General features: G+C 42.1%; 1 protein-coding gene across 7 annotated transcripts in view; it reads left to right on the top strand.

Annotated features, from left to right (window-relative positions):
* LOC147026493 (palladin-like) overlaps nucleotides 1-23,147 on the top strand; it is a 264,027-nt gene that overhangs the window by 227,203 nt on the left and 13,677 nt on the right. For 6 of the 7 annotated variants that reach the window (XM_085881959.1, XM_085881962.1, XM_085881961.1 and 3 more), the window contains 2 exons: nucleotides 9,155-9,320; nucleotides 21,945-22,078. In XM_085881959.1, coding sequence (XP_085738085.1) covers nucleotides 9,155-9,320; nucleotides 21,945-22,078 — 300 coding nt within the window. Of the gene's footprint in view, nucleotides 1-9,154; nucleotides 9,321-21,944; nucleotides 22,079-22,757; nucleotides 23,111-23,147 lie in introns of those variants that run through there. The other variant, XM_085881957.1, reaches the window with a different exon arrangement.

Below are 23,147 nucleotides of genomic sequence, written 5' to 3'. Positions count from 1 at the left end.
GAAACCTGCATTGACATGTATCCGGATCTAGGCAATATGAACCCTGCATCGACATGTATCCGGATCTCGGCACCTTGAACCCTGTATCGACATGTATCCAGATCTAAGCACCTTGAACCCTGCATCGACATATATCCGGATCGAAGCAACATGAACCCTGCATCGACATGGATCCAGATCAAGGCAACATGAACCCTGCATCGACATGTTTCCGGATGTAGGCAACATGAACCCTGCATCGACATGTATCCGGATATCGGCACCATGAACCCTGCATCGACATGTATCCGGATGTAGGCAACATGAACCCTGCATCGACATGTATCCGGATATCGGCACCATGAACCCTGCATCGACATGTTTCCGGATCTCGGCAACATGAACCTTGCATCGACATGTACCGGATCTAGGCAACATGAACCTTGCATTGACATGCATCCGGATCTTGGCAACTTGAACCTTGCATTGACATGGATCCGGATCCTGGCACCATGAACCCTGCATCGACATGTATTCGGATCTAGGCAACATGAACCCTGCATCGACATGTATCCGGATCCAGGCACCATGAACCTTGCATTGACATGGATCTGGATCCTGGCACCATGAACCCTGCATTGACATGTATCCGGATCTAGGCAATATGAACCCTGCATCGACATGTATCCGGATTGAGGCACCTTGAACCTTGCATTGACATGAAGCCGGATCTAGGCAACATGAACCTTGCATTGTCATGGATCCGGATCCTGGCACCATGAACCCTGCATTGACATGTATCCGGATCTAGGCAATATGAACCCTGCATCGACATGTATCCGGATTGAGGCACCTTGAACCTTGCATTGACATGGAGCCGGATCTAGACAACATGAACCTTCAATTGACATGGATTCAGATCCTGGCACCATGAACCCTGAATTGACATGTATCCGGATCTAGGCAACATGAACCTTGCATTGACATGGAGCTGGATCTAGGCAACATGAACCCTGCATTGACATGGATCCGGATGTCGGCACCTTGAACCCTGCATTGATGTGGATCCGGATATCAGCACCATGACCCCTGCATTGACATGATCCGGTTTCTGGCGCCATGAACCCTGCATTGAAAACATGCTTTATTTTCCACAAACACCGACGTCTTCGAGAAGACTAACTTGGGATCCCATCGTTTGTGTTTTCTTTTTCTCTCAGTTCCGTCGCCTTCTTTCCGTTCAGCGTCCCATCCAGCACACATGAGTTTTCCTCATTGCCGACTTCCTTGAGCAACCCTCCGAGTGGAAACGTTACAATAACTTTCCTTCATTCATCTTCATACAGCCTCAAAATCTGTTAAAATCACAACTCAAACAAGCACTTTAATTCTTTGAAGGTATTCTAACCTCATTCCTTCCTCTCAATCAAATCACCTAAGTTTACAAATGTTTGCAGGACATGTTCTTCGTTTTAAATGACCACACAGCTCAAATGTAACCACTCAGACATTTATGTTGCATTTCTTCATCAATTTCACGTCAGTAGAAACACACCTGATGATGGGCAGGGCCTATCGGTTTCTAGGCGGTCACCGCGTCCTTAACAACAGATAGCCAGACCTCTGGGAATGTCGCGGAGAGTTTCCAAATTATGAAAATGTAAATTACTATCGATTTTGGTTTTTGGCATCGCGTCTACTTTCTCTAAATTGTGAAAATTAATTTGTGTTAATGGTAACTGCAGAAAATATTCAAATTCCTTTCCCGTATTGGTTAACAGGGGATGTAACAAATGACGTCTGCAGTCTCCAACACTGATCTCGATCATCCTGAGTGGATAGAGGGTCAGCCCATGAACGTGCACACAACTGTGAAGCCGTTGCACGGCCATCTTGGAACTCGCAAAAGGAACGCACATAGATGGTGCACACAGATAAAGCACAGTTTTCAGTTCGTTTTGCATGTCTCAGTGAGTACCTCATGCAGGGTACCTGACATGTAAGTGGAACTTGTGCAAGAGAATCAATTAAAACCATTAAAGCCAAATATTCATACAAAAATAAATGCATTGCAATTCCTGTAGAAAAAAATCCGAACTTTTAAAACAACAAGCTCAATTGAGCTAAGATCCTCGTCCTCTTAATGATGATGTCATAAAAACGATTATGACGTCATTGTGATGTATCAGGTTTGTGATAAATTATCTGTGCTAATGCCTGGCTTGATTCCCGCAAACTAAATTCAAACAGCTTGCCGAATTTCAGAGATAATGGTATAGGCGATTTCTATTAGCGGCGATATTATGATGTCAACTTTTTTTCTAGGAAGAATTTCCAAAATCGGAGATGGTTACTGCCTGCGCGTGGGCTTTCTGCATATACATGGCAAGTTTCACAAAGATCCGATGAAAACTCTGGGTTGTGAAACAAAAAATAGGAATGACATCATAAAAATTGATATGACGTCATAGTTGTATTATATGTGCGGTAATTCATCTCTGCTAACGCCCTGTTTGATTCCCGCAAACATAATTCAAAAAGCTTGCCAAGTTTCGGAGATAATTTTTTGGCGATTTCCATTAGCGGAGATATTTTGACGTCATAACTTTTTTTTCGAGGAGGAATTTTCAAAATCGGAGATGGTGACTGTCTGCGCAGGGTATTTTTACATATGTATGCCAAGTTTCAGGAAGTTTCGATGAAAACTGTAGGCTGTGAAACAAAAAAGTCCAAAAGAAGAAGATGAAGAACAACAACATGAGTAAGACTTAGAGATCCTCCATGAGGACCTAAAAAAGTCCACAAGAAGAAGATGAAGAACAACAACGTGAGTAAGACTTAGAGATCCTCCACGAGGATCTAAAATTCACAAGAATGCTTCTGGCAAAGGAAATCTAGGCTGGTTAAATCATTATTACAAGCTCACCTGGACTTTAGTCAAGTGAGCTTTTGCGATTGAGCACTATCCGTCAGTGAGTGAGTGAGTGTCAGTCAGTCAGTGAGTTTGTAAACCCTTCAGTCATTATAATCACTTGAACCAAACACACAATTTTGAGGAAACTTGGCCACAAGCTTCATCTCTGATGCCTAACGAAGGTGTATTGACCGCATCAAAATACGCTCATTTTGGAAATTTTTATTTTTTATTTTTGCCGTTTTCTCCGATACTACACATACGATTTCAATGACACTTGACCACAACCTTCATCACCAGTAATGTACCAAAGTGTATTTACTGCATCAAAATCTGTGCTCATTACAGGGGTCAACAGGGGGGTTTGGACCCCCCAAAATAGATATTTGTTTTCTTCTCTAAAACTACACTCACGATTTCGATTAAACTCTAAAGCCCGAAGAACAGCGTTGCTCGAAAGCTTGGAAAATGAATCTTCTATTTCAGGAGCCTACATATCGGTGTTGAAACTTTCTTTGTATTCTGCTTATAGGACCCTAAACTAAAAGTAGGGATGTGAAATTCTTACCTTTCTCATGCGCATCGGGAATGACCCATCACGTACATATTTGTTCACCTGAAATAACCTTAATGTTCACTTAAATAAACGTACTTGTGGTACCCATTTGTCCTTGTTCTATTGACACACTTTCTCAAATGTATTCCAATGGTGGTTTCAAAGTTGTGATGTCATAGCCCCTCAAGTATCAAAGGGTCCTCTCTTGTCCCTTTGCACATGTCGTCTCGCCTAAGGTGTCACTGTGATCAGCATCGAGAGAGCTTCCATTCAACCAATCGCATGATCAAATTCTGTGCATGAATGAAATGTCGATATTTTATGACGTCATTGAATGTTGCTCGTGATCCAGGTGAGTTTCAGGACCTATGGTGCTATATTTAGAATGCAGCCTGTGGTTGCTGGTTGTATAACTGCTGTGAGTGTGGCTTTGCTGCTCATGCAGTGCCCCCTGTTTCCAGTAAGCTGGTAATCATTTTGCTGACCTCAGAAGGATGACAGGCTGAGTTAACCCACCTGGTGTTAGGTAACGGCAAGGAGGAGGACATTGTGACCATACTCTGTGCAGAACGTTGGTGCTGCTTGAGCAGTCTCCTTGGTTATTGGGCACAATACTGGATGGGTCGCCACTCCGACACAATATACCAGCATGCTGGCACTTATTTTGCCGACCTCGGAGGTAACGGCAAGACAGGGGCTCAAACTCAAGATCCTGCAATCTTAAGACTGTCACGCTAACAGTTAAGCCAACATCAGGCTTGGCTGGTAGAATGATGTATTTTTAGAAGTATTTTGTAAGAAAAAGACATAAAATGAAATGGCAAACAGCTTTTATTAAAATGTACACATACAGGACACACACATGTAAATATTTCATCAACTCGATGGTATTCATGGAATATGTACCCGCACAGTCTTGGCAAGAACTTTGTGCAAGCCAACTCTTTAGGTTCTTTTCTATTTTGTTTATCTCTGGGCATTAGTCTTTGTTTAACTCACCATGTAAGTTCTAAGGGGGTGTGCGTCATCCAACTAATATGTGCTTTATCAAATGGTCATGTAACGTGTTAAAGGTAAAATTTCCTCCGTTGAACAGTTGTCGATTATTTGAGGACGCATCTAATTTCACGTCATAACGATGTTTGGCATCGTTATTAAGATTAACCAGAAAATTGAACCACATTTTAGCAGTGTATATATATATATATATATATATATATATATATATATATATATATATATATATATATATATATATAACATTACGAATTAACAGTATCAAATAAGGAATGGGGTTAAAATCGTTGTAAAGGAGTTGTATTGACCGCGCTAAAATGGCGGCGGCCATTGCTACGCAGAGGTAACCCAAACTTGTGTCCACTCATTATCGACAAGTCCAATATTAAAGCTTTCATTGGTGGTTTTTCTCTATAAGGATTTGCATCCTTGTGTTTTTTATAATTATTTTTTAACATTTTTAAAGTTTTCTTTCTCTTTAAACTTCTTCAGAAGACTATATTTGGTATTGGTACTATGTTTGTTTCCTTTCGCTTTATAACAGATTTTATGGATGGTTTAAAATGACAGATGAAACAACAACACCAAACAAGGTGTGCCATCAATCTTCCGTGGCGTGAAGGTGTGAGATCAGAGGATTTTCTTAGCGAGTCGTTGGTAAATTTTGAGCTTCCTTTCATGCTACTCTGATGATAGTGTCGGATTCTTGAAGAACAGCGGATTAAAACAGCTTGTTCATTTTCTTCTCGTCACAAGCCCCAGAGATGCCGAGAGCCAGCACAGCAGGCAGACGGACAGGCTCAGGGCGAAGGCATGTAAGCAAGCAAGACGATATCCTCCACGAGCTCCCCTCAGAGACCCCAACTCTCATTTTCTCCTCAGAGACGATTCTCCCCCAGAATTCACGATCCTCTCCATCAGTTCTCCTCAGAACTTCTTTTTTTCTCACTTGGTTTACGATCTTCCCTTTACAATCCTCTCTCACCCCTCGAACCTGCTTGATTCAGGCTCCTCCCCTCCTGGGACAATGAAACCTCCACCCCTCTGCTGTGATTCAAGGCTCCGCCCCTCGGGAGGGGATGAAGCACTCCTCCTCTCACTTTAAAGATGCTCCAAGCTCTGCCCTTCTCTCATGCACTAACTACCTCCCAGTGCCACTGGTAGATGTATACAAAGGGGTTATACATTGAATTCCCTTAACCAGAATCCCTAATTAATTATGACCATGCACCATCCCCTATTTGGTGCACATTCAAACAAAACAATCCCTAAGCTGATGTGTCCCTGCTTATTACATCAAGATGGGATAGTGACTCATACATGGACCATTCTATCCTATCCATTTCTATTTATTCCATTGGAATGTATAATCCCCCCCCCCCCACACACACACACACACACACACACACACACACACACACACACACACACACACACACACACACACACACACACACACACAAATGTGACAGTACTTCATGACCTCCCGTCCAAAACGCGCCCATCAACGACAATCCACCTGTTTTTGCACGTGCTCACTGACTAGCAACCGGGAAATTATGTATTGGTCGCCAGGAGTTTGATTGTGTTGCAATGTGGGATCATCAGTCCTTCATCCAGCAATTGGGCTTCAGTGCTACACATGGTACCCAAAGAGATACCTGAAGATTACCAGTCCTTAAATAATGTGACTGTTCAGGCTGTTTCACCATTCCATGCATTTAGGATTCTTTGAGATAAAGTGTTCAAAGACAGACAAATAGGGGTGAAAACAACCTCCGTCCACCTTAGTTGGTGGAGACGTAACAAATCAACTGACAACTCACAAACAAAAAGAGGTGAGGGAGAGGGGTAGAATCACAATAAACTGGAAAAAGGGCTTGCTTGGGAATGGAGTAATTTGGGGGGTATAGGAGATCATGAGTGTGGATGGGGGATGAACATCTGTCTTGAACCCTAGAGGGAAGAATGGGACTGAACAGACTTGGGAAGTTTGTTCCACATGTGAGAGAAAAGAGGAACAAATGAGTGGAGGTGAGCAGTCAGCCTGGATTTTGGGAGTTTAACATGAAAAGGATTACTGGCAGATGATGTGCATCCTGCAGAAACTTGTGAGGGACAGAACCAAGAGAGGGTGCAACACCAAAAGGAGGAGGTAGAACACAGAGGTCTGTACCGACCTGTCTGCAATGGAAAAGCAACAGCCCTAGATACTCAGCTTCATCGTGGGAGATCCCATTGATTTTGAGGGCCTTGCATTCCACGGCATCAAGGAAAGGCAAGACGTGAGGCAGGGCCGAAAGGAGAGAGCACTACTCCATTAATCTGCGAATGAAGGTTTGTCAAAAGTTCAATTTGGCCAAGGAAAGACCATGTATGATGAAGAATGCCCAGTTGGTAGCTGGCTTTGGAGGCCATCATTGAAAAGTGGTTTGCCCAAGAAAGATCATGGCTGATAGTGAGACCAAGGAGTTTGAATGACTGAACTTCCTCAAGAGGATTGTTAAGAAAGCACATGGAAAGGTGTACCCATACGGTGCAATCGGAAAGGAGAGTGAGAGTGTGAGATTTGTCCTGATTGAAAGACATATTCCAAGTGTTTGATCAGCTTGTGATTTTTTTCAAGATCTGAAGATAGGTAAGAGGTTGCAGCCTGCCTGTCTGAAGGATGAGGGATGTCAGGACAGAAGGTGGAGTCATCAGCAAATAGAAAAAAAGGGATTTTCCGGGGAGTCAGAGAGATCATTTATGAATATCATGAATAGGACTTGGTCCAGAATACTGTCTTGGGGCACTCCAATCTTGACAGGGACAGGAGATGAAAGGATTCTGTTGAGTGCCACGTGTTGGCTACGAGAGTAGAGGAAGTCAGAAAGCCATGTGTGTAGTAGTTTGCCTTGGATGCCACAGGCAGAAAGTTTGGAGAACAAGGCTGGATGCCAGACTGTATTGACAGCTCAGGATATGTTGGAGAGATGACCCTGTTCGCATGACTTAAATTGAGGGCCTCCATACATTGTTGGGAGAGTAAGAGCAGCATGTCCAAGGTGGAGTGACCTGGGCTGAATCCGAATGGGTGATCTGATATGAGGCCATTGGAAAAAAGGAAGGATTTCCTTTTTACTGTGATGATGGATTCCATTACCTTGCTGATAATTGGAAGTTAGCTTATAGGTCTGTCATTAAGGGGATCCGTTTTTCACTTTTTTATCTAATACCGTGATGTTAGCTGCTTTCCAAGCAGAAGGAAGAATACCTAATGCAAATTATAGGGTGAAACGGGCATTGAGAAGATGTGCAAGAGCAGCAGAGCAGGTTTTTCAGACACGTGAGTTGATGCCATCTGGTCCAGTTTCCGAATCTGAGTCAAGGGTTGCTATAATCTTTTCCAGCTTATCAGGTGCAAAAGACACAGTCCAGGAGCAGTTGGGTGTGACTGGGTATGGTGGGTCTGGAGAGTGAGGGGTTGGGTACGCAAGATTTGGAATCAAACATAGAATTGAGGGATTCAGCCTTCTCACGAGTGGAGAGAAAGCCTTAACTGCAATGCATATGCATGGTTGTTGCAGAAATGACAGCCAGTCAATTGACCTGGTGTCAGTTTAAGGAACAGAGAGTCAGGATGGCTGATTATGAGTGGATTCATATTGGAGAAAATAGAGGTTATGGAAAGTCATCATCATTTGGTGTTTTACACACCACACAAACAAATATTAAGTGGTTATGGAAAGGAATGTGCAGCCAGAGATATACTAGTGTGCCAGGAGAGGTTATTACCAACAATAATTTTCCAAATTCTACAAAAATATAACGTAATATCGGTTTCTTCCAAATCATTGCTTGAGGATGTGCCTCAAACCAATATAATACACATCCTCCTCTTGTCATACCCCAAAATTATGTTGCCTAAGCTATCCTGAGAAGGTAGATTGCAAAATGCTATACAATTTTCCATCACCTCTGACTCCCTATTCTTCTATCTTTCCAACTCCCAACACGTGATGTGAAATTCCTGAATTTCTTCAACTACTTCTTGGAATTCATCTACAAATGACAAAGTAATCCTGTTCAAGAGTATTTGCAAAAGTTAGATTCGAATCTAAATACATTTAAATAAAAATAACTTATTCTTTTGGATGTTGTGGGGTTTTTTTTAATTTCTATTTATTGTTGTTGTTGTTCACAGGCAAATCAGAATTTTGAAGCTTGCAGCTTTGCAAACTTATTAATCCAATATTTTTATGTCACTTTATTCCGACATACTTATATAATCCACATTACCCTGTCCAATAGCCAGCTCCATCAATGTCTGTTGTCATCAATGATTTTACAATTGCTACAATTAAAAAAAAAAAAAATTATATATACATATATATATATATATATATATATATATATATATATATATATATATATATATATATATATATATATTTTCTGATGATGGTGAGTTTATCAAGTTCAAGTGTCGACTCCATTTCCAGAAGCAAGTGAACTGAAATTAATTAAAGCTAACATTTAACTTGTAGAAGAGATTGCTAATTTACTCGAAAGCCTGAGTTTCATCATGATTCAGTCGGCCTGGATTTAATGTCCATTTATACTCAACATTCCAAGGCTGGTCCATCAGATAAATAAACATCATCAAAATTTTATTAATCTCGTCATTTTTGTTGTGTTCCCTACAGCAAAGCAGCTTACGCGGGCTCCGGTATTTGTCGAGAAGCTGCAGAACACAGGTGTGGCTGAGGGGTATCCAGTGAGGCTGGAGTGTCGTATTCTTGCTGTTCCTGCACCCACCATCTTCTGGAAAAAAGAAAATGAAATGCTACAACTGCCCCGTGAACGTTTCGGGTAATTCTTTCCTGACACCTGTTCAGTTATGCACGGCAATAAATGTTTCCTTCCAAACGACATGATTTATGGTGGTGTTCAACTTTCCAACGACTGTAAATATTTGACTGATGAAATGCAACATCATCCTCATTCAGCTGTCCAGCCATTTAATCATTCGGCTGCCTGGGTCACTTTCAATTGACCCTGTGATTGGGCTGTGGTTTCTGTCTTGGTGCAAGATTTTGTTTTGCTATTCCCTTAAGTGTTTGGATTGACCTATGGCATACCTTGTGCATGGTCCCGACCCCCGACCCCTCCCCCCCAGTTAAGTGACATTTCAGAAGTGAAGCAGTACCCCCTAGTGGTTGATGTTAGTAGGCTGTTATACTGTGTCCTCGAGTGGTAAAAAAAAAAAAAAAAATCTGTTGGGAGGATGGTTAAAATGTACTCATTTACAATGTCAGAGCCAGTATATAAGGCGAAGAGATTAAATTAGCAGGTCGCATCTGAGGCTGTTTCAACAAGCAACACTTAGGTGCCACCTAGACCTGGAGAGACATAGTCGTGACTAATCATATGTTTCAGGAAGTAATAGATCATATGAAAGTTCATCTCAAAGCGAGTATGGATGCAAACATTACAGTTTGAATGCTCACATGGATTATCAGGATGCTCCGATAGATGTTTTTTGGCAATAGTGATATGTTGATTAACTGTGCAGGAGGAGGTAAATGTTTGTGATGGGCAGGTGACAAAACTGAAGGTGAAGCTTCAGCGAATGTTGCTGTTGGAATTAATATGGTGAATTTTCAGTGATGCATATTGTAGGCAGATCAGCACAAGTAACCTGGAATTAGGGCTGAAGTGGGATTATGTTTTCATGAGGGACGGTTGTTCAGGTTGATGATGATGATGATGATGATGATAGATGTGAGTGAAAATAATCATTGGCCATATGAGGTTGGTAAGGATGTTGCTGTGTGTAATTGAGCAGGGTGTTATACCCAGTGTTGTGGAGGTAAACATGGAAATGCAGGTAAAAGGACCCAGGGAATATGGTGGTGTGGGATGAGGCATTGTCTGAAAATTCAAACGCATGAAAGATGCAACAGAGCTACAGACTTATCCATCGAGCAATGCAATTACTTCCAAGAGGGAATTGAAATGGGTAAAGCAGGTGACACCACGATGATGCGCTGATTGAGAAAAAGAGTCTTATTCTTATTGCGTATGGCAGCTATCATTTATTGGAAGCACGACTGTGTCACTGATGTAGTGCCCCTCTACCAGTACACACTGGTACTCATTTCACCGACCTCAGAAGGATGACAGGCTGAGTCAACCCCCCGGTGTATTAAATCAGTGGCCAACAGGGCTTGAACTTGGGACCCGAGGATTCCAAGCTGCCACCCTCAGCACTGAGCCAACACCAGGCTCCAGAAAATGGGTAGAGGCAACGCTTGTGTGGTGGCAAAGGAACGGGTGGTTAAAAGGCGTGACATTTTTTTGGAAATGCAGGCACATATGGAAGAATTGTTGGCAGACAAGGAGTGTGAAGGGTCTGTGAATCAAGCATGGATCCACTGTTGGGGCTTTCTGAGTAGTGGGTGAACTATAACTTGTCTCCCTCTCTCTTTATGCGAAAACCCCCTAAAACTAAATTAGCCTCCTACTTGACCCCACTTCACCCCCCTCCCCCTCCCCCCCCCAACCACAACACTTCCTCACTCGATCGAGAAAAGTCAGTGATCCATGCATCCAGTTATTACATTTACAGAATTTCGTGAGGCTGAACTCTTGTATAAAAAAAAAATATATATATATATATACATATGATACAAATGAATATTATTGCAGTACTAAAACAGACATACTGGAATTTAATCTAACAGTGGCTTCCTTTCTCAATTCTACTGTTTCTTTAATATGCAGTTTCGATTCAAAACCCTGATAATTATTTTTAAATGCAAAAAAAAGAGATGAGTAGTAGTGTCTGACCCCTTCTTCATTGTTTGCTAAAACCTTTACAGATGCCATACGTGGTGATAATGTGACAAACTGCACAAAATGGTGATGACATCATTAACTTTAATTTTATTGGAATATATCATTGGTCTCAAAAGCAGCGAATTACTTGGATTAGAGACGACGTGTAAACAGATTTTCGAAATCGCCACGCAACTTATACCACCTTTTCTATCTATCATGACACTATCGCTTCGTGGTATCATGTATCTCGTATACCTTTGAGTGACCTATAGTGGGGCAACGTAGCTAAATATAGCATAACAATTGTGCATTTTGTGAGGAAAGCACCAAATTTGGCACACTAGTAGCCTATCATATTATGAACAGATTTGGATGTTGGGCCATCTCAAAATTTTTGATGGCAGTGGAAAATGGCTGCCACAGCCATCAGCGGCTGAATTTGAGATGGCCTAATATCCAAATCTGTTCATAATATGTTAGGCTACTCGTCTGCCAAATTTGGTGCTTTCCTCACAAAATGCACAATTGTTATGCCAAGTTGCCGCACTACTAGTCTTGGTTCAATTCCCAATGCAACTATCAACTGTCGCGTTGTAGTTTTGCAGGCATTGTGTTGCATCAATGAGTGTGACATTCATCAGTGAAATATTAAGCTGGGTGCACCCTATAATAGTATTCACGAGTGGACTTTACAGATCCCATGGTGGCTTTTGCAAGGCCTTATGTGCCAGCTGCCCACACGAGATGCTTGGCAGACCCAGCTTAGGACTGAAAACAAAGGCTGCTGCATTACTAAGATAATTGGCCACCAAAGATTTCTTGAGGGGCATGGAAAAAAATGAGAGAGCTGTCACATTCCCACTCTCACCGCCAACTCCCACCTGAATTATATTCCATTTAAAAATGCAATCAAAAATTCCATAACTTATACTTCTTGATTATTATAAGGCTCTCACTCCAAATGATCATGACACAGTCAGCCACTTTGACAACTTGCACAACTACAGAATACTTATTAAAACCAGACTCAGTGGCATTGGTGGCGAGAGCATCTCTGAGTCTGGTAGGTCAATGGTCGGATACCAATCCAGACACTTTGAAAATGGTATGTGCTGCTTCCTGTAATGATGCTCAGCATTTAAAGGATAGAGCACAGACAAACTCCTTTTGGTTGGGATATCATGGGGTGGAGGAGAGGGTGAATATACTCTCAATTACCCGGTTGACAAGAGAGAGAGAAGGGGGGGAGAGAGAGAGAAAGAGGTGGGGGGAGAGAGAGAGAGGGGAGAGAGAGAGAGAGAGAGAGAGAGAGAGAGAGAGAGAGAGAGAGAGAGAGAGAGAGAGAGAGAGAGAGAGAGAGAGAGAGAGAGAGAGAGAGAGATAGAGAGAGAGAACATCACAACATGATGCTGGTGGTACCTAAAATATTCCAGGAGGTACGTAGCTATTTATTCTGCTGATTAATGACTAGCAAATGCAACCCATTGCTTCACTGACGGACAATAAATGGGGGGGGTGGGAGAAAGAGGGAGGGAGAGAGAGAGGAGGCAGGTAGAAGGTAAGAGGCTGGAGGGGAGGCAGAGAAGATGAGGAAGGGGAAGCTGGGGGGAGGTGGGGAGAGTGACACCTCACCAAATTTTGCTACTCACTGTGGGAGGGAGGGGTGCGTGTGTGTGTGTGTGTGTGTGTGTGTGTGTGTGTGTGTGTGTGTGTGAGAGAGAGAGAGAGAGAGAGAGAGAGAGAGAGAGAGAGAGAGAGAGAGAGAGAGAGAGAGATAGAGAGAGAGAGACAGAGAGACAGAGACAGACACACAGGCAGAGACAGAGAGACAGACGCACAGGCAGAGACAGAGAGAAAGAGAGACAGACACACAGGCAGAGACAGCAAGAGAGAGAAAGAGGTGTGGGAGGAGAGGGCTGCATTTTATGAGGGGGAAGTGAGGAGGGGACCAAGTGAGAGGGAAGGGTGGGGGGGGAAGAGGGAAAAAAAAACGACAAGTGAGGGGTTGAGGTGGTGTTAGCAAAGAGAATGATATGTGATGCATAATGACCAAACACGAAAAAAAATTGTCTGAAGAGCTGTACACACGACACAACAGAGTTTGTAAAGTAATCCGCTGCCACATCTGCAAAAACTTTGATATTCCAGTTCAGAAAATTTGTGGGAAAATGAACAAAAAGCAATCACTGAAAACATTGAAGTACTTCTCATGTACATCCTAATGATCCCGTCGGGCGTGAACATTGAAAACAAAGCATTGCGACCAGATATCATACTTTGGTGCAAAAAGAAGAGAAGAATGCATTGCTAAGTGAAGTGTTAATACCGGTGATTTTGGACGAACGATGCAGAAATCAAGAAAATTACCAAATACCAAGACCTCAAACATGAAGTGAAAAGATTCTGGAAGCTGAAGAATGCCAAAGTTGGACCAGTGATGATGAAGAACCTCACATATATCTAAAACCATTCCTGGGAATATCACTACAAACAAACTGCAGTTGGAAGTTGTCCTGGGCTCAGTAACGATCCTGAAGAGAGCCCTCGGCACAAAACTTTTAGAACAGAAAACTTCAGAGCTTGGTCCATGAATCGTGACCCCTTACTGAAATGAAGGTGGATACTTTGAGCCCACCATGGGAGGACTCCATTCCACATTCTGAAACCCCATACGGAATGACACACACACACACACACACACACACACACACACACACACACACACACACACACACACACATTGCCTATTATTGGTATAGACATGTGAAAGAACCTGCAGCCCATGCCAACAGCAACCAGACTTTTTGGAACGCCAGCCGCATTTTCCATCCAACCATCATGTAACTTTGGTTTAAAAAATAACTTATATGAGTAGGTGCTCTTATGTTGAAAGTTTTGTGTCAATCTCTCAAGCGTTTGCGTGGAAAACAAATTTAAAAGTGAATAAAGGTGAAAATTTGAGGGCAGAACAAAAAGAAAAGTGAGGACCCTGGCCGACATTCCACAACATGGTCAAGGATGGTTGTGAACGCCTATTAGTGGTTTATTTATATTTGTTTACAGGCTTTTATGTTCTTGGAGGAGCTGCAACATAAATCACTCACACACATACAGTATGCACAGATAAAAGAGAACACCATACTTGACTTTCACACAACCACAGCTGCTACAATTGGGGAAGTGATATCACTTCCCAGAGTACTCCGTGTGCCAGTGATGTCATCTTATGACATCACTTTTATCTCCACGCTTAGCAGGGCAATCAAGGAGGAATTTCGTCCTCCACATGAATGCCAACCTCTCAGGTTTTTTTCCATGCTCTATCCTTTAAATACTGAGTGTCAAGCAAGGAAGCAGCACACACCATTTTTTAAGTCTTTGGTATGACTCTGCCGGGGTTATATCCGCTGATCTCCCAGACCCAGATCAGATACTCTAACTATTATACCACCGAGTCTGGTTATGTCACTTCCCCCAAGGTCACCAGCAGTGTTTCTCTCGTCAAATCCAATCTTGTCCTGTGTCTTTTTCTGCACGTATGTACATACTCCACAAGTCTGGTCGGCTCTCTCTCTCTCTCTCTCTCTCTCTCTCTCTCTCTCTCTCTCTCTCTCTCTCTCTCTCTCTCTCTCTCTCTCTCTCTCTCTCTCTCTCTCTCTCTCTCTCTCTCTGCATCTTCCTCTCTCTCTGCATCTTCCTCTCTCTCTCTCTCTCTCTCTCTCTCTCTCCTCTCTCTCTCTCTCTCTCTCTCTCTCTCCCTCTCTCTCTCTCTCTCTCTCTCTCTCTCTCTCTCTCTCTCTCTCTCTCTCTCTCTCTCTCTCTCTCTCTCTCTCTCTCTCTCTCTCTCTCTCTCTCTCTCCCCCTCTCTCCCCCTCTCTCTCTCTCTCTCTCTCATCAGATAATGTACCATGCTCTAAAGAGAGCATTGGTTCTGCTGAAGCAATTTTTTGGGCTGAGGTTATGATCCGAGACGGGTCGCCACTCCAACACATGAGGTCAGGGCAGGAATTTGGAATTTGGCCAGGGTGCAGATGATAGCTCACCTACTCTTCACGAGGGACACAGTGGGATCTTTAACTTCCACGAACTAATTCCCAGTTTAATATCCGTCCAAGGGAAACATTGATAAACCACCCTGCATGTCAAACACCGGCATGCAAGGGATTACAGTTCAGCTAATTCTTGTAATTTCATCACGACAAGTCCTTTTGGGGCTTGTAGATTGGGCTAGACGTACGCACACTTGCCTCGAAGCTGTATAGCCTGGGTTAGAATCTTGGCCCAGCAAAAAACTGTCATCCGGGTGTTCCACAAGCATGATAATTCATCCATGTGTGTGCCATCTCTCGGATGGACGGGAAATTGTCCTTGCATCTGCCGAAATTAGTTTGTGGACATTATAGTTCCCATGGTGTCCTTCCCAAAGAGTAGGCCAGTTATCGCTGGTACCATGGCCAAATTCCAAATTCCTACCCTAACTACTTAGTCGAATGTGTCAGACCTTATCAGCCAGTTCATGAAAAAATTGGGCCAAAGACTTCCTCAGGCCAATCCAACAAGAACCTGGGAATAGTTTGGGCCGTTTAAGAAAGAATAAGAAGAATTGTGTCCAAGAGTTTCTCTGCTGCTCTGCTTGTCAGTTCATGCTCTGCGTCACATCTTCCATGAGCATCGATGTTGTGGAGAAAAGAGGTAGACAAATTTACATAAAATGTTACATACCCATGAGAAGTCCAAAGAACTTGTAGAACTCCATCCATTCTCAGGAGATGATTATGGTGGAAATTACCAATGTTTAAAATAAGAAATGGATGACCTATCACCTTGGAGAAAGGTAACAATGGCATTGATGCCTTGCAATGTCATGGTGAGGACAGCTCTGATATATGCAGTGTCGTGCCACTCCGAGATTATAAAAAAAAATGGACTTGTGCATTCCACGCAAAATCGAGCTCTCACATAAAGCTGGAAGAGTATTTATACAAGGGTCTAGGCTTATGGAGGAGCAAAAACGATAAATGCCAGGAGGTTTAAAGACCACCAAAGAGAATGGTGGGATGGGTGGACATTCACGAGAAAAGGAAGAATAAGACAAAAACGAGTAAGAATATTAGCATGCGTGGAAGAGATTGTGAATATGCATGGGGTCGTAATGAGCAGTGCATTTGGAAGACTGAAGTGATTGGGACAAGACAACAGGCACAGGGAAACTTCCACAATCAAGAGAATAAAGAGACAAATGGGAAACCTGCAAAGACTTTGGGAGGGTGAGCAGGTGAGTATTCAAAACCAAAAATATAGAGGCAGAGGAGATGTGCCACGAGGCCATGCTTCCTTTGAACCGCATGTAGGCAGAGCACATTTCATGTCAAGTGCAAACAAAAGATCCAAACAACTATGACCTTTAATCCTACTCTGGTAGAAAATACTTTGGAGAAGTCAGAGATGGAAAATTGTCCTTGTCAGATATTTGATATAATCAGCACCGCAGGCTGTCATTGAATTTGAAAAAGTGTGGGTGCTGATGCCATTGTTTCAAGAGGTAAAGATGTTTATGGATGAACAACCCTAACCCTAACCTGTTATAAATTTTGCTACGGAAGTGCAATGATAGCTGTAATGTTAAGGATTAAGATTGCATCATATTTGGATGACCAGGACGATGTACCTTTACATAAGCTAATCTATGAGCTGAAAGTTTACACATTTGTTCAGTTTTACATCGAGTGCGGTGATTTGTTGTAGTTGCAAATCATCTCTACAAATATTCGCATGTATTTCGAATTAGCATTATTCACATCCTGCACAAGAAATCGCATACATTTTGTAATCTTTATTTTTTTTTATTTGTGGGAAGTTTCAAATGTTTAGGCTTGTTACCATCGTGTGCTCAGCTGGTATGTGTGAGTCATTGGACCAAATATGTTAAGTGTTTTAAAAGGAACAGAGGTGCTTTAGACATATTTTGTACATTTAACTTTCATATCATCCTAAGCAAAATATAGCACAGGAACTTATTTAAGTTTGCAAAGAAAACATTGTTAGTCTATCAAATATTTATTCTTCTCCATGACTGGAGTTGCTGTACATTTTGTTTTAATATCTCACAAAGACGGCGAGGTAATAAATACTAGTTTATCACACAAGAAACAAGAAAAAGAGCAATCAAAGATTGCAGACCCTTACCTGGATTTCTTTTGAGTGGTGTATTTTATAGGTTTTGGGGTAAATCCAATATGGCTGCCAAACCATGGGACCTATGATATAAAATGTGTGAACCTTTTGTTTCTCATGGACAGGCGGTCATACATGTAAAGTTTTGCCTCAATCTGTTCAGCCACTTCAGAGAAGATTTTTGAAGACTTTTTTAATAAAAAAAAAACGAATATGGCTGCCGTATCACGTCACCGATGACGTCATGAATTCTTTTTTCTGTGGAAAATTTTATCTCGAGATGACCCTCAAAAATTTTCATATTGATCGATGTGGCATTTTACATATTCAATTATGACGTCATAACGAGGGCACCTATGACATAAAAGTCACACTCATTCCCCATGAGGAGTACTTGCTATGTGCCAAGTTTCAACTTTTTTCCTTGGTGCGGTTTCAGAGATACAGAGGTCCAAAGTTTTTACATTTTTTCTAATATGGCTGCTACACCATGTACCCTATGACGTCATGAATTCTTTTTTCTGTGGAACATTTTATCTACTTTTCAGGGAATCATGCCCTTGGCGGTTGTGCTACTTTTATCTTTATTGGATCTTGATTAAGGTGGCTAAGCTTACCGCTAGCACAACGCAGTCTGATGTGAGAGCCAAACCATTGGAGAATTATAATTTCCCGGCTAATATATTTACAGACATTGCTGGACAACCACGGAAGAAAGGACAACCATGGGCAGATTGGAAGTATAATTCAACAAGAATAATTTACTTGCAATAAGCAATGTGAGCTATGGGGAAGGAGGGAAGGGGACTCAAGGGCTTCAATGGAGTCAAAGAGCAACTGGGGCAGTAAAAGGGGAAATGCAATTTTAAAAAAAGCAATCAAGGTGTGTATTTACAAAAAGAAAAGAAAATGCACAAGTCACAGACTTAACCTATTCCTTTCCTACCGCATAACAATGCAAGGATTCCCATCAGACACTCACACAGGGGAGACAATTATGAGGGGGCAGGGTGGCCTCAGCTTACTGTACATGGAACCATCACCCTCCCCAGCTTGGTACCGCTCTCTGGAATAGCCCTGACACTGCACTCCACAACTAGGGGTCCATGAGCTCCATCGGAACCAGGAACCAAAGCGTCTGGGACCAGGGAAGAAGCAAGAGCAATAACCAGGGCAGAAAGAGAGAGTGTGATGCAGAGCATCCAGGACCAAGGAAGACAATGACAGTGATGACCAGGGCAGAGAGGTGATGACCAGGGCAGAGAGAGTGTGACCAGGTCAGAGAGAGCACAACCAGGGCAGAGAGAGTGCGATGCATAGCGTCAGGGACCAGTGTAGATGACAGTGACGACCAGGGCAGAGAGAGGGCGAGAACAACGACCAGAGCAGAGAGAGAGAGAAAGAGAGAGAGATGCAGAGTGTCCCAGACCAGGGCAGAATGTGATAGCGATGACCAGGCCAGAGAGAGGCAGTGAGAGTGAAGACCAGGACAGAGAGAGAGTGAGGTTGAGTAAGGTCGATGACCAGGGCAGAGAGGGAGTAAGAGCGACGACCAGGGTAGAGAGAGTGAGTAAGAGCGACAACCAGGGCAGAGAGGGAGAAACAGAGCATCGGGTACCACTTTATAGTCCCTGGGGCAGACGGGAAAAAGAGCCCCACATCAGATCTTCGAAGCCGGCCCGGGGCCAGCCATTGGGGCACTTCACATCCCACGAGCTCGCTCATGCCAGCCATTGGAGGATGCCCCTACAGCCCCTCCCATTCTGCTGCCCACCCAGATATGCACTCAGTTGGCCCTTCCAGCTGTCACCAGGAGCGGATCTCCAAACTTATCATGGGGAAATCACTTTTATCCCCATGCACCCAGGACGAACTTCACATGTCCAAAACTATGCATGGCACAAAGCCAGGGAATAGGGAAATTATTGCAGGGGGTTGTGTCGTGTCCTGGTCATGTTCAGGTGGAGGGGAATGAATGTGGATTAGGGAAACAAAATACAGTACAGGGGGTAGACGGCAAGAAATTACAGTACAGGGTAGACGTCCATTCAGATGAATAGAAAAACAAGGACTTGGTGGGGCTTTAAACAATAAAGGAAAATTTGGCGTGTGCTTCTATAGCCATGGCTTCAGTGAAGGTTCCAGAACGCAGGTGTTTTCACACATGCTGAGAAGCCATGGCAGTAAAACAACACACAACCTACGTGATGATGGCAGTCACGGCACAAGTCATTACACGCTGATGTTGCTATTATCCCAAAAGCTTAAGACGGGACGCCATCTACCCAACCCAACGCATTTAATTACATAATAACCCCTGCAGGGAAGGTGCTATTCTAAACGTACATTCCGGAAATAACTATTCTAAGAGGCTACGTGCTGTGTGCGTTTCAATTTCGGCATGCTGTTTATAAAACCATAACAATACATTACACAGTGTTTCGACATACTTATGGTATAATACTGCCCTTGCATTGATGTACAAAATGGAAAAAAGGTCCAAGGTAAGTAGAAAACTCACTACATCTGAAAGTCACCACTGTGAGAAACTACAGGTAGCATAGTCGTCCCTGTGACGTGCTGAAGAAGTAAAACTTCAATCAAATCTTTTCATATTATTAAGAAACTTACTTACATCTTGTGTGTTGCTTCCAAATGAAATTGTGATTTCTGCATCATGGAAATGTCAAAATAACAAAATTGTCAGGTTCTTATTATACAAGTCATAAAAACAAGTTAAAATGAGCTAAGATCCTCATCCTCTTAATGATGACGTCAGAAAAACGAATATGACGTCATTGTGATGTATCAGGTTTGCGATAAATTATCTGTGCTATTGCCCGGCTTGATTCCCACAAACAAAATTTAAGCAGCTTGCCTAGTTTCCGAGATAATGGTATAGGCGATTTCCATTAGCTGCGATATTATGACATCACCTTTTTTTTCTAGGAATAATTTTTCAAAATCGGACATGGTTACTGCCTGCGCGTGGGCTTTCTGCATATACATGGCAAGCTTAACGAAGATCCGATGAAAACTCTGGATTGTGAAACAAAAAATAGGAATGACGTCATAAAAATTTATATGACATCGTAGTGATGTATCATATGTGCAGTAATTCATCTCTGCTAACGCCCTGTTCAATTCCCGCAAACAGAATTCAAAAAGCTTGCCTAGTTTCGGAGATAATTTTTAGGCGATTTCCATTAGAGGAGATATTTTGACGTCATAACTTTTTTCTAGGAGGAATTTTCAAAATCGGAGATGGTTACTGTCTGCGCAGGGTATTTTTCCATAAACATGCCAAGTTTCAGGAAGTTTCGATGAAAACTGTAGACTGTGAAACAAAAAAGTCCACAAGAAGAAGATGAAGAACAACAACGTGAGTAAGACTTAGAGATCCTCCACGAGGATCTAAAAATATTTTAAATGAAAAAACAGATAGGAATGGAATCCCCAAAAAACAACCACACAAGGTAGGAAGGAATGACACCACAATACAACACCACAATCCTTTTACAGATGGCCATAATGACATTTTTTGGCATAGGTGGCAATATTAATAATTGTATGAAGATGTCTATGTTAAAGATAGTTGTATATCTGCAGTGTGGGTTTGAGTAATTGTCTATTTTATTTATTGTGGGAATGAGATGAAAAAATGTCAAAAGATATCTTGATGGTAATCCGTAAAAGAATAGTGGTGTCATCCCTACCTTGTCATTCAGTCCGACATTATTTGGTAGTTTTTTGGAGATTCCATCCCTCCATGTTTTTTTTTTGTTTGTTTTTTTAATGCTCGTTTCTGACTCGTTTAACTCTATTTTCACGATCTGGATGCCAATGACATCAGCATCCAGTAAATTCTTCAATTATATATCTCATACAAGTCCCATCCCACGTCCCCTTAATGTCGTATCCAATATTCCCATTCCTTCTTACTCTACTTTCAGACACTCTGCTACCTTGTTGTACTTCACTTTTGGAGTCACCTATTTATTCAGTATGCCAACATGGCAGAATTTTTCTCTCCCCTCTCTCCTTCCTCTCTTCCTTCCCTTCTATTCTACCCCCATACTCCTATATCCTCCCAATCTTCCTTCCCTTCTCTACCAAACTCCACTTTCTCCTTTCCTTCTCCTACCATCCTACATTCTCTTATTTTCCTCAATTTACTCCCGATGTAAATAAAATGGAATCTTTGTTTTAAATACTGATGCTGCTCACATTATTAAATGAGATTTTAAGTCTCCCAAAATTAGTTTACTTCTGCTGAATATACTGCACAGGCATGTGCTGGCTGCATCGTGAAGTATGAAGGATGTAATATAAAATAAATGATAATATAACACAACTTCCACTCACTGTTCTCAGCTAGAAAATGTTAAGCATATTTAATGTTGCTTGAGAAATTCAGATTATTTAAAGTGTTGATTGGCTGGTATAAATCATCAGAAAGACATTTTGCTGTTCCTTCAGCATCCATCAAGACGGTTCAGGCTACGTGTGCCTGTTGATTCAGCCAGCACTGAAAGAGGATGGTGGCTGGTACACTGTGTCAGCCAAGAATGAAGTGGGGATAAGTTCTTGTACTGCACGTCTTGACATTTACGGTAAGCTTGTCCCACTTGCCCGTGGGGTGTTAGAATCCTACCTCAACACAAAATTAATATGTTATTGGCTTTGATTTATGACCAGTTTATTTAATGCTGTGAAAAATGCTCTCAAATTGATAACTGATGTCATTGCTTTCAATGCATATTATATAGTACAGCGGATAAGCACAATAATTGTGCGTTTTATGAGAAAAGCATGAATTTTCTGACATAGTTAGTGAATACCATAAGGTTTATTTTCAGATGTGGAGGGAAGTCAGATTTGACCTCTGAGGACCATGAGAGGTCAAATCCAAGATGGCCACCAGTCCACCGGGTCTAATGTTCAAACGCGTTTCATTTTTGAACTAAACAGTGTAGAAAAACATTTAAGGTGTCATTTCCAACTCAGTTTGGAATGGCCATTCATTTGGTGATACTTTTGAGATCGCCAGGAGCCAAGGAAATGCATTTCAATCAAGGTCAAGATCAAATTACGTTAAAATCTTTTGGACATTCTTTTGGTAAAGACAATGGATTGGACCGATGCAATATAGCGAAACCTCGCTTCCATTTTGACACTATAGGGATAATAATACAAAAAAATTAACAGAATAGCCCCATGCTGCTAATCTGTTTAATACTTTATTAATAGCAATGATGATGATGATGGTAATGGTAGTGATAAATCTAACAGCCTCCAGAACAGAGCGCAGCTTTGAGCGCAGCTTTGGCACACTTGCACCGTCCAGTGCATCCTTTCTCACAGCGACAGTGGATCAATTCATGGCACAATTTTGATGCTTCAGGGAAAGTGGTCCAAAGCAGCTGCCACCCAGTTGTTTCCTTTGTCCAGCCCCAGTCAGATGGCTAATATTTGTAAGCTCAAAACAATGCAATGATGGAGTTGGATGAACATGAAGTTTACTGCTTGATGTGAAGGCACCCCTATCATCAATATCTGAAGTCCCCTCCCCCTCTTTTCCTCCATGATCATGCCGAATCCAATGTTTTGCTGAATTTTCAACCTGATAATGGAAAAACATAAAAGATATATTTTTTAAACCAGCTTCCAAAATAAAGATCA

The sequence above is a fragment of the Eptatretus burgeri genome, chromosome 5 (assembly GCF_056783735.1).
Source record: "Eptatretus burgeri isolate ZD-2024b chromosome 5, Ebu_testis_v1, whole genome shotgun sequence".
NCBI lineage: Eukaryota > Metazoa > Chordata > Myxini > Myxiniformes > Myxinidae > Eptatretus > Eptatretus burgeri.
Note: the sequence above shows the minus strand (reverse complement) of the source record. Positions and strands in the feature narration are given on the sequence as shown.